Source organism: Phoxinus phoxinus, assembly GCF_949152265.1.
Source record: "Phoxinus phoxinus genome assembly, chromosome: 10".
Lineage (NCBI taxonomy): Eukaryota > Metazoa > Chordata > Actinopteri > Cypriniformes > Leuciscidae > Phoxinus > Phoxinus phoxinus.
The window spans coordinates 33,331,959-33,345,047 of NC_136885.1; the positions used below are offsets into that span (position 1 = coordinate 33,331,959).

The window sequence follows — 13,089 nt, forward strand, 5'->3', positions numbered from 1 at the left end:
TAAAGACTGGCAGTTTTTAGGAATCTTACTGGAGTCTCGGCGCGCTCCCGTCGTCTCGATCGTTAAATGTGAGGGGATAATCTGCAGTCGGCGACCCGATTAATGCCAGTCTTTCTCTAGTCTTTCATATCAAACATGTTTGATATTATCGCAAGTCCTAGCGTTGTCATAGTGACGTAAAACAATCAACAACCAATACATTTGTTCTCAGAAAACCGGAAACAGGAAGCCATCAGTCACAACAAAGAAACATGTCAACGGACGTGGAAACACAACGAGCGCCAATGGCGCCAAGTAGGCGAAAATGGACCGTGGATAAAGAGGAGCGCCTTGTCGAGCACGCAAATGCGTCTCTATAGCACGCAGTGTGTTTATCGTGCAATTTATACGCGACAATGAGTTTTTACGTGGATATGATACGCAGTTTTGCGCGTGCATATGATACGCACAAATTGCGTGATATACACACGCACCCCACACCACTAATCCTACCCAAGCGTATAATACACACGCACCCCACCCTAAACCTTCCCAATGTGCTATCCATGCGTATACTATGCACGTAAAAACTAATTTTCGCGTATATATTACACGATAAACACACTGCGTGCTATATAGACGCATTTGGTGTGATCGGGTAGGGCAGAGCAGCCGTGTCTTTTTTATGTAAACTGCCATTTATACCACGACAGAGTGGAAAAAGAAAAGAAGTGGACCGATATTGCCGAAGCCATCGACATGCCTGCATTTAAAAGTATACCCTTTCAAGACATTTAGTTCAAACTATTGTTCTCATCATATAATGATATAGATTCATAACCCCCATATACAGTCATGTGAAAAAGTTAGGTCATCCCATTAAATAGGCTAGTCAACTCTTTATTAAGAGATGTTCACATAACAATGTCTAATTTGATTTTTTTCATTCCAGGAAAAGAAAGTGATTTATTGTAATTAAACAATATAAATTAACATATTTTTACTCATCAAACAAAAAATATGCATAAAAATGCCTATTTTAATGGAGGGAAAAAATTGTTGTAGTCTTGTAAATAGTGTCACTACAAGATTCAGTGTTTGTAAAATCTTTAGTCTGAGACTGTGAGTCTGTGAAACCAAGTCTTTAGATGTGAGCTGATAATCTTATAAAGTCTTTTCTAAATCTTTTCAAAGTCTTTAGGTGTACAGAAGGCATAACTCGGCAAAATCAGGACGTACCAGTAAGTCTGTTATTACTGATGCGCAAACAAACCGTGTGTGTGTGTGTGCTCTCGATGCACTGGTCGCCAGTGTTGGGGGGGAAACGCATTATAATCAGATTACTTCTTTTCAAGTAACTACTGTATTTAAGTAACACATTACTTCTAAATGTCCAACAAAATATCAGTTACTTTTTCAAATAAGCACTGAAGTTACTTTGTTTTCCCATTTATTGACTGAGAGCTGTTACCCTGGAAATCCAGAGTTCTCGCGAGAGCACAATTTGAATTTGCTCAGTGAGTTCACTCTGGTGTCGAGTAATAATGCTCATTAAAAATGCCCCTCTATCTGAGCTGCACCAATCACATCGGTTATCTGATGTAGGCGGGCCAGAGGCGAGATGATATTAGTCATTAGTGGATGGCTATAGATGAACATCAATTGTTTGAAACGGCTTTGGGCACTACAATGAAAGATTCGTTCGCTCGAATCGTTCCTTTGCAAGAAGGACATTTTTGCTGTTTTGCCGACCGGATATGGCAATCTACCAGTTAGCTCCGCTCAAGTTCGAACCCGAAGGCAGACAATAGAGGCGGGGAACAGAGTAGACGTGATAAATATGAAGTTGCAGAAGAAAGAATGCTGTGGATCAGGAGGGGAATTAACACTGCAATAGCCTGAACTTAAGTTGGACCCAACTTTTCAAATTTTACTTTTCAAATTTTTTTTTATTTATTTTTTTTATTTTTTATTTTGGGGTGAATTGTGACCTGTTTTGTGAGTTTCGCCCTTATTTGTCAAGCAAGAGCAGAAAAAGCGTGGCACCTTTAGACAATCATCAACTCATGTATTATCACTGTGAACGGTTTATGACCGTGGAAAGAAAAATGACTCTGACCTTTGCAATGTTTGCTCTCTGTACAGTCTTTAAATGTTTAAACCTGCGAAACAGGTGACGAGTTTCGTGCAAAAGCAGTTTACAATACCAGAATTTACAGTTGAACATCAATAAACTGTACTGATAACGACTCAACAAAGAATAAAGTGACAAGATAGACATTTAGACAACTTTACTGAACCAATAAAATCAATACACTATAGTCAAATGTCTGACACAAGATGGACAGTACAGTAGATAATATAACAGTGACATGTTTGGGGGACAAACATCTGCAAAACTTGCTGTAGGATTAGCTGAAGATTTTGACTATTAGATTTTCTTCTCCACAACAAACCCAAATTGACTGAATTACTGCAGTGACATCATTTGTTTCCTCCATAACAAAGAGCTTTTGTCTCTGAACACACTTCAGCACTTCCTCATACTGTAGCTGACTGTGAAATCCCCATGAAGCCTTTCACACAAACTCCAAGGAACATGATACTTTTCTCTGGTATGCAAATATATAATTCACGACTGGAAATTTCCAGCTTTATGTTTAAGAGGTGCTTTTACGGAACAGCTCTGTAATTGATTGTATTGAGCAACAGATTAAAAGTTAAGTCAAATCCTTCAAAGTAATTGTTAAATGTTTTGCTTTGATGACTGAAAGCAGAAATGCATGACACAAGAGCTTTAAAGCAAATATTTAGTAAATATTCAGTCTCGTTCAATGAGCATTTCGCAAGACATGAGATGCACGTTCATGATGTAAACACATTACCACAAGGTATTGAATCCATTTCATATGTTTTACATGCTTAATTTTTTCCAGTTAATCGGATCATTTCAGGTCAACACCATTTCTGATCCATTGAGTTGTTTACATGAAGATTTTTCAGTCTGGTTGAGCCATCAACTCGAATGTAAACGGATAAGTAAACGTTGCCATTGATAATCCTGTATCGCTCTTAAACAGGTTTTGAACAGAATTTAATGCTGACTTTCACGTTATTCAGTTTAGCGCAACAAATACTGCCAAAACAGTCACCATGTATTTCAGGTTTGCCTACAAATTTGACTCATGCATTATGAATCATGCATCATGCATTCATTTAATAAGTTAAACACGGACATGTGGGGAAATGAAACGGGATAACACTTGTGAATACGGCAATGCTACAGATAAGCTTAGTTTCAGTCAAAGTGCACAACCAGTTTGAAAACACTTGCTTTTGAAATTCCCTTCAGTGTTGCCGGTGAAACTTGCTTTAGACAGGACACTGTCTATCTATGCAACGAGCTGGAGAGAACCAACCGAAGATGTTCTGTCCTCTAGATGAAACATCTCTTACTCAGATGAGCACTAAAGAGCAAGACGCTCCGCCAGTTAATTGCAAGACAAAGACAATCACGTCCATCTGTCCAGAATAACCACACCAACTCTAGGCTCCTCTCCATCTCTGAAGTCCTCCTCGGGTTCAGTTACGTCTGTCCTCAGAATATAAGTCCTCTGGTCTTGTTTTCCCTCCAGAGGAATCCCCGGCACCCAGTTCTGCCTGTAGTTTGACGTCACCACGTGAGGAACATGTACAGGCAGGTATGAGTTACAACTCTGAACTAGGTCAGTTAGTAAAGGCGCTTGTTCTCCAGTTAAACCTTCTGATTCCTGATCCGCAGCTGGAGAACTTGGATCAGCGGCAAACTGAAATAAGCAGTCCTGAAACTGCAGCGCACCATTTTTAGCGGGCCTAACTGGTACCACCAGGGTCTCGCTGCAGAGTTCAGTGTCGGAAATGCTCTGGACGGGCTCCGGACCAATCGAATCCGAGCTGGTCTCATCTGCTCCGCCGTCGGATGATGGTTCTCTGAAGCTCTGGACAGGCAAACAGAAGCTGTAATGCACTGAAGACCCTGCGCTGTCAGGGACCGGGACGTCCTGTTGACATCTGTAGGGCGCCTGGGATGCATAAGGATTCACATTACCCACGATCTCTGACTTCTGCCAGGGAGAAATGGCCTGTGGATCATAGTTCCCAAATAATCCAGACCACACTTCCACTTTAGATATGTCGTCCCGGGGATTTGAACAAAATGGACGACTGGTGTTCTTTGACAGCTTCTGTTTTACAGAGAGAAGAGAAAAAGCATCATAATTTAGTCTACTGCGGGTAGTTTCAAAAGAAGCTATTTATTCATTGAAATTTATATGTTCTATACCAAAATAATTTTTTTGTTTCAGTTTCCCCCTCTCAGTTTTAACAGAATTGGATGCAAATTACATGTTGTTTCTTTCATACTTAGTTTAAAGTCATTAAGCCAATCAGATACAATCAGAACGTTTGGTCACTTCATTCACTTATAAAACGATTTCCCAAAATCATGAGTTGATGAAGAGCTAATCATTTAAATCATAAAAAAGTAAAATAATAATAATAATAAGTGAATAAAAATCAGTTAAATAATAAAATGTTTTTCTTTTAAAATGACTGATTTTTTTTAGTAAGGGTTCACTTTGTTTACTTTGATTTATTCTAAAAGGACTCTTTTATTTTAATTTTACAATCAAAATAAAACATTTACTAAAAATCAATTAAATCATAAAAAGTAAACCCTTACTAAAAAGTATAGTTGAATCATAAACATATACAATTAAATTAAAAATGGTAAACTATGCAATTAAATTAAACTCTTACTAAAAATCTATTAAATCCAAAAAAATGTCAAATTTAATTAATCGAAACACTTAATAAAAAATAAATATGAACTATTTGATTTGTTTACCTGCATGTCACATGACCATTCATCAACATCAGAGAACCGTAAACATGCAAATGTGTTGTTAAATAATTGATGTATTTACTCCAAAGATATTTCAAGTAAATATTGTAGGTCAAATGGATTCGGCTGAATCCCTGCCTTATGTACGGTCAGATTGATTCTCCATGTATTTGAAAGAGAATGGTTTCATCAAACGAGCAGCGGCCCACAAGGAAGTTTAAAAGTCAAAGATGTTTGTCAATGAAGCCAAATATTGACTTGATTAATCAACATGAGGTTACACAAAAACCCAAGCTGAGCTAGTTAACTGAACAAATATCAACATGCATGATTTATATTTTCATATCACGAATGAATAAGACTTTTTATAATACTTCAAATACCAAAACAGGGTAAATAATCTATGAAAGCTCTGAAGTGCTCTAAGGGAAATCTGCGGCTGCTGATCTGGCTAACCGTAATCGACATGATAAACTCATTTTGTGCTGCCGAGAGCAATGTGCAGATAAGACACATTCCTTCAGGAGGCTTAAGAGAAACGCAGCGCTCTTGTCAAACAGGACTTTTCACTGCCAGTAAAGATGGTAAAGGAGTCAATTCCAAGTATGTTAACCAGGAAATTCACAGTGCGAATATGACACTATCGCTTACCAGCACTTTGGGTAACGGACGCTTTGACTTTACAGACAGCTGGCAGAGCGTGATGGGTAGAATGATCAACACCAGCAGAACCAGCAGACCGGGCCACATTAATATATGAAACCTGGAATTAGGAGCTGAAAGACACAGAGATTCCAGATGAATATAAATAGAAAAGAGTTTAGTCTGTAAATAGTGCACATATTAGGGTTTCATTTATTTTCAGCAATTTGTCTCATTTGATATCATTTTTTTTTGCATTTTAAAATATAACTGATCATTAAAAACATAAATAAAATTAACTAATTCATTAATACATACATAGGCCTACATACATACATTAAAAACAAACAAATAAAATAATTCAATTGCATGTTGAGTTGGGATTTAAAGGGGTCCAATTATGCTGATTTATGGGCTCATCATTTTTTTCACTGTATGTTTACATCATTTAATGTTCAAAATACCTACTTATTTTTCTTATAATTTCCATTGTTGCAGCACCTGTTTTCACCTCCTGTCTGAACGATCTGTTTTAGTTTCAGTTTCTTTAAAACCCGCCCAGTCTGCTCTGATTGGTCAGTCTGTTGTCATTGGTCTACCACTAACACTCGTGTCAGAAACGTAACGCCATAACCAGAAAGCATCAACTCTGGAGGCTGAGACACTGCAAACATTACTGTAACTATGTTTTGCCATATCAGTTTGAGCTACAGTCTGATAATGATAGTCAAGAAGAACAAACTGATCAACCCGAATCATCATTGCGATCATTGAACTTTTTTTTTTTGCATAGGCCTACGGCTTGGGCGGGAGTTATTATAATGAGGAATATTGTTCGGAAGAAAACTCAAGACTACAATGGAGGCGTTTCAGGGAGTTCAGAAACAGTGACACTGATAGAGAATGACTTTATGCTTCGCAACTTTCTTTAAAATGCTTCAAACAGCAACATTACACACTAAAGAAAGCTGAACATGTTAAATATCATTATTGGACCCCGTTAAAGTAATGAAAGGAAATAATAAAACACTGAAAACTGAAGGTAGTTTTCTACACATCAATCAAAGCACAACTGTTCAATTACCCGAGACATCCACACAAAAGGAGGCGCTTTCACTGTGATTGGACCAGGCGGGGTGTGTGAGTGTGTAAACCACATCACCACAGTACTGCACGTCTGTTTCCACAAGCCATATCAACACTGAGCGAGACGTGTCCTCAAATACCTTCAAAAACAAGACACATTTAAGACGTGTAGTTAAACGTCAAGGGACAATAAATGTAGACACGCACGCCCGCACGTACACACACACACACACACACGCACGCACGCAATCCCAATTGAACTGGATGCATATGACTGAAGGAGAATCAAGAATAATAACCTTTCCATCCACTGACTTGGGATGTGTCAGATGAACTGTGTACTTGACGCCTCCCCGGGACGCGACAGTCTCAATGGAGCGATTCCAAGGGATCATCGGCGGGGAAACCGTCACATTCAGATGAGTTTTGTTTGACGCTACTGACAGCTGTGGTGCTGCCAATGTGGCTAAAATGAGTGAAACAGAACAGTGATGTTGAGAAACCATCATGCAAATCAAGCAATTTTTCTTTTTATTATGGTTTTGATAAACAGATAAATAGTTTTAATAGTTATAAATAGGTCAATCAGAGCATTAAATCCATCAGGGAACTACTGATCTAAACATGATCACAAATATAATTCAAATGAGAGTAGATTAGGTCAGCCGGAACCAGGAACACATCCCATAAATCCTCATGTACTCGGTACATCATAAGAAGGATGGCGTCTACGCTAATATTAGTCTCTCTGTTTATCCCGAGGTTTACCGCAATCCGCCGGATCCAGGCCGTATCCAGATCTGATGAAGGACCTGCGCCTGGATATGACGACAACGCAGTCCTGAAGTCTACACTAGTCTCTCCCCTGTGAAGGCCTACTTCCCTTCCCTTCACCTCTGTACAGATAAAACGTTGTCGGGATAATTCTGGTTCACGTGGCTATGCGGAAGTGATAAAAAATTCTGTATTATACATTATTCACGGCTTGTACTTTGGAACCTATTTCATGGTTTGCGTTCTCGAGCCATCAGACACTGTGGCATTAAGGGTTTTCTGTTAGAACGGTGTCGTGTTAGCGGCCCCTAAGTTAATAACTAATGATCGTTGCAACGGAAGCGAATCAATCAAAACTAACTTTAGCTGGAAAATACCGTTATTCTGGAGCTTTCAAAACCATCTATATTGTTAAAAGTGCTATATAAATGAAGGTGAATTGACTAGACTTGAAAGTCTAGATTATAATTTCTTACTTTGCCGGAATGGATCAAAATTCACGTCCCCCATGCAGAGTCCACCGACAGTGATTCTGAAATGATATTTAACGGTCATAGAGGACAACACATTACTCATCACATCAGTCAGGTCACAAACAGGAGCGGAGATGTTCTGGCACCACGTCACTGGACGATATGGATTCCCATAACTGCAAGAGAACAGACATCAGTCAAAAGAACAACAACACTGAATGTATTAACATTAAAGAAAGATGTGCTGCATGTAACAGACAACACAAGCAAGGGTTACACTGTATTTTGATAGTCCACTTTAGACATTCTGCTAACTTTGCAACTACATGTCAACTAACTCTCATTAGAGTATTAGTAGACTGTAGACTGTCAGGTTAGGGTTAGGTGTTCGGTTTAGTAGAATAAGTTGACTTTTAGTTGCCAAGTTACTAATAGTCAGTATGTTTTCGGGAATTACACCTTCTGAGAATAGGAGACCATTTGTGTGTCATTTGTGTGTCCAAAACCTTCATTTGTGTGTCAGTTATCTCTAAACTCGGAAAAACCTTATTACCTTTTGTTTTACTCTTTGGGAATGAGACATTTGAGACACCCGAGACATTTCAAATGATACTAAACATGTATTATACTCAATGATAATCATTCACATTAAACCATATATATTCTTGTGTGTGTTTTGGTGATAGGAAGATGAGGGGAAGAAATATAGATTAGGTGAGACTTTTGTCTCAAATGGTGAGTTCAAATGGTCATTTCCAGCAAGGTCCTTTGTCCTCGAGGAGTGGTCGTTCCTCAACCAGTTTTTCCAGTCTTACAGGGACCATCAAAATAAAGTGGTAGCATATATTAAGCATACAGTCGACTAATACTTTGTAGTTGCAAAGTTACTTATAGTTATAGTAAAATGTCGAAATAAAGTGTTACCCAAGTAAGTGAATCAGCAGCCGTTAAACACAGTTTTTGTTTATTGGCATCCCCGCTAAATACATTTTAATTGACCAGACCAACCAGAATAACTATTCTACACATTACACACCCTGTATACTGTGTGCATGTGTCATATAATGTGTAATAAGGAGTATCTGATACTGCATGTTTATTATCTTTGGAACAACCCTTCATTCAATAGACGCTAATTCCAATGCTCATAATCAATGCAATTATTTTAATTGCGCATTTCCAATGTGTAAAATCTCTTTTTGTTGAACTTTTGTTGAAAGAGTATTGAAAGCTCCTGTATGGAGCGATGGCCGGATGAGAGGAAGAACGAGAGGTTAAGAGGTTGGACTGATGTGTGCCGGCGAGCAGCTCTGCATTACAGTCGTGGGATTATCTGGAGCTTCTGAAGCTTTCGTCTCTCATCCCGTCAGCCTCACTGACCCTCCCAGCATGCACTGCTGCTCCCTCCGTTCCCATCAGATTTATTTTTCCCCATCAGTTTCTCTGCCAAGCGTAACTGTGACTGGTGCAAAAGATTGGGTGCCAAGGCCAGAGAGGGCCCGCAACGTTTCGCAGACGCAAGCTTCTTCCTGCTCCGTTTCTAATTGCGGTTCACAAACTGGAGACGAGATTCACAGCCGGGTGACCACAGCGTGTCCTTCACCAAAGCAAAGGCATGAGCTCGACACTCTGTGCTGTTATTCACAGAAAACAGAAGGACTCATAGGAAGGAATTAAACCCATGGCCAACTAAACCTTTACTTCAGTTATACTGTATACACACTGCCAGCCAAAGAAAAAAGATCGCTGTTTGGATTTAAATAAGCAAATGCTCAAGAGTCTATGATTGGATCACTATTGCAGTGATTATTATGTTTATAGCATCTTATATGTTTGGCAACGGTTCTTCTAACCCTAATTAATGAAGTGTATAGCTTTTCATTTCTTAAACAACCATGTAGGAAGACACATCATGTCCATATTTTCACACATGAATCCAGAGCTTCAACTCATTGAAAGTCTTTGGAGGAGACTTTATAGAGTGCTGGACTCTTGCATTGTCAATACAAGATCTTGAGCAAAAACTGATGCACCTCTTGATGAAAATAACATCACAACATTTATTTCCATCAAGAGGTGCAGCAATTTTGGTCAAGATACTGTATATATAATATAATCATTAATATACACTGTAAAAATGCTGGGTTGTTTTAACCCAAATTTGGGTCAAATATGGACAAACCCAACCGCTGGGTTAACATTTTAAATTGAAAAATGTAACCCAACGGCTGGGTTTGTCCATATTTGACCCAAATTTGGGTTGAAACAACCCAGCATTTTTTAGAGTGTAATAATACATTTATGCATACCGATACAAACATGCCTAGAAGGTATAAATGCTATATGTGCCCAAAGCCTAAATCTGAATTCAGAATGGCACCGAAAATTAAAAATCATATACGGAGCCCCTAAAGGGACATGGTTAGGCTTGCTGTGGTGGTCGGTTACTTTACAGTGCATCATATTTCACTTATCACACAGGAGAGATGACTGACAGGATGATGTTGGAGGATTTGGTGCGCATAGATATTGAGCGTCACTGACAATATCTTATCTTGTATAATGTGTGGTCAGTACCGCCGCTCCATATACACAGAGTAAATGAAAGTGAAAAGTGATTTCAATACCTCGCATATTGATAGTTGCTCCCTGATGCTCGCAAGTTATATATAATTACCCAACTATATAATTGTGAGAGAACGCAAAAGCATTTTTTTCCTTTACGAACATATTTGGTTTCGGGGCACTTCCCTAATAAATGCTGTTGTAAAATCTGTACTGTAAAAAGATCTGTACTGGACACATTTGCAAAGAAAAGACAAAGGAAAAGCAAAAGAAAAGGTCCAGCCAGGTTTCCCTGCATGGCTCTGTCACTCACAGGTTGTACTGAACACTGTAGAGAACCGTTTGACCTTGAATGTCAACAGCTTCCCAATGGAGAACACTGAAGAAGTTCTTGGACTTGACATAAGCCTTCGTCAGACTACAGCACCAACAACCTACACACAAACAGGAGACGAGAAAATAAAAGTGAGATGGTTGCACAGGTCTCGAGTCCAAACTCAAACATCTTCCATGTGATGATAGAATAAACATCTAGAAAAGATGTTCTAGACTTAATGTCTTTTGTCTAAAAGTAAAGTGGACACTTTCTCCCTCGGGGAGGTTTTCCATTTATAACACACATCATAACAAACACCAGCACCCACATACACACACATACACAGCATGAGCTCCCATAATAATCATTCCACACACACTAACAGGAGAGGAAACAACATCTTTTTGAGTTACATCCACAAACCTGCTCCAGTTCTTCAGGCTGTTGGAATCAATACATTGTAGCATAATGCTATATAACCTTTAAACCTCAACTTTCCTTTTCTACTTTCAGCAATTGAAGGACAGAGTTTGATGAGTATCTGACAGCAAGATGATGATATAGAGTTGTGCTCAGTTCTCCATCGATCATAAGCCTTGATGAATAATCTCTTCACGTTTTGGTTTCCCTCAAGGAAAACTGAACAGCTCCAAACATACCAGCAGGTTTATGGCTTTTGCAGAAAGTGTTGCCCATGTAACGACAAAGCCCATGTAACTCCTAGAGACGGTGCAACACTCACAGAAATATGAATAAAAATAGGTTTTAATGGGTAGATAAAACTTGCCAAGTGGTCTGGTGTTTGATTAGAAACCGAAATATAACACTAATGAAGCTCAAGTTACAGATTTTAAATTACTTTTGTGCCTGCTCAAATAGTACTAATAAACCCCCCAAAAAGAGAGAAAAAACCCCAACAACAAAGAGCATGAATGCTTAGTGACCTTTAATTATGAGAAAAACTCTTCGAATATACTGATTTATGTATTTTTACTTTAATCTCATTTTGCACAGATATCTGAATCTGTAAAAATACTATAAAATGCATTTACAAACATAATAATGTAATCTTAAATTATGGCTAATTACCTGTAATTTTAATGGTACAACTTTAAATTACAGCAAATCTGCATGTCGCTGTTTGATTAAAAAAAGGGAAAAATATGGAAGCTTGTATCCGCCACAGGATAAAACAATTTGAAAGATAATTGTGAGTCACTCGTGTGACTTTGTTTATATCTCACAATTCTCACTTCATAACAATTACATTTTTTTATTGTTTTATTCTGTGGCGGAAACAAGCTTCCATAGAAAATTCTGTAATAAAATAATAATACAGACCTGTACAATTAATATGTGTAACGTGAAGAAATTAGATATGCATCTCACATGCAAAATATTCCTCAAATTATATATAAAAATAAAAATAAACAAAATCAAAACTTGCACTAATTGTTACAAATGTGCAAGGAAAAAACTGCTAAATAATTATTAAATCATTAAATAAAATAACTAAAACATAAAACATGTATATATATATATATATATATTAAATAAATAAAATGGAAAATACAGTTTTGTGGCCAGTAAAAAATATTTATAAATATTTATTTATATATTTATTTTTATATAGAGATATATTCAGCCCATACATTTTCTCAATTTAATCAGCAAAGAAAGAAAAAAAGAAAAGAAAAAAGAAAAGTTATTTTTAGACTCCTTTTTTTATTTTACTCACCAGCACAACAGAGCAGAAACATGGCAGCTCTCAGAGGCCACATATCCAGACGTGTGAGAATATCTCCAATTGAGAAACATCAAATAAAGATCCAGTGGTCAGAGACACAGTCCTCTCATTACTTCCTTGAGACGCTTCCAATAATTGTCATTTCCACAAACAAGAAAAATCACATCGAGTGTTATGGTGGGACATCATTGGATCCAGTCGCTTGCTTCACGCGCTCTGTAACCGGTCTGAAGAAAGATCTACCCATCCTCAGGTGTGCCTGTGAACTTTGGAGCGTCTTATCAGCGCCTTCCTGTTTTCTGCTGTTGGCCTCCACCCATTAAGGGGCGTCTATAACCACATCTAGAATTTCAGGTTTTAACAGCTGAAAAAGTGAAACTGGAAATTAAGCACTTCTCAGAAAGGTGTGGGAGAAAGGAAGCGCACCTTCGGGCCGGGATGTGGGAGGTTCAGTTGGCACGTGAGGCTCTGTATTACCTGTAATGACACAAAACACAATCATTTTACAGCATGACATCATGTGTTACAGAATGTGTGACTGACAAACAAAAGTAAACAAAAGTTAAACCCACAAAAAGGTGCACATGCTGTAATACATGCTCTCTGATCATCCTGACCTTTGTGC

General features: G+C 38.1%; 1 protein-coding gene across 2 annotated transcripts; it reads right to left on the bottom strand.

Annotated features, from left to right (window-relative positions):
• Nucleotides 1–2,255: 2,255 nt before the first annotated feature.
• On the bottom strand, nucleotides 2,256–12,715 carry ifnlr1 (interferon lambda receptor 1). 2 transcript variants are annotated; one of them, XM_079626234.1, is made up of 7 exons: nucleotides 12,456–12,715; nucleotides 10,715–10,835; nucleotides 7,840–8,012; nucleotides 6,889–7,055; nucleotides 6,588–6,729; nucleotides 5,513–5,637; nucleotides 2,256–4,202 (listed from the first exon to the last, which is right to left on the bottom strand). In XM_079626234.1, the coding sequence occupies exons 1-7, from the start codon at nucleotides 12,496–12,498 to the stop codon at nucleotides 3,492–3,494; spliced, it is 1,482 nt and encodes a 493-aa protein (XP_079482360.1). In that variant the 5' UTR covers nucleotides 12,499–12,715; the 3' UTR covers nucleotides 2,256–3,491. The 2 variants fall into 2 exon arrangements, with proteins under 2 accessions (XP_079482360.1, XP_079482361.1); XM_079626235.1 differs by having other exon boundaries at nucleotides 2,262–4,199; nucleotides 12,456–12,622.
• Between the last annotated feature and the right edge of the window lie 374 nt (nucleotides 12,716–13,089).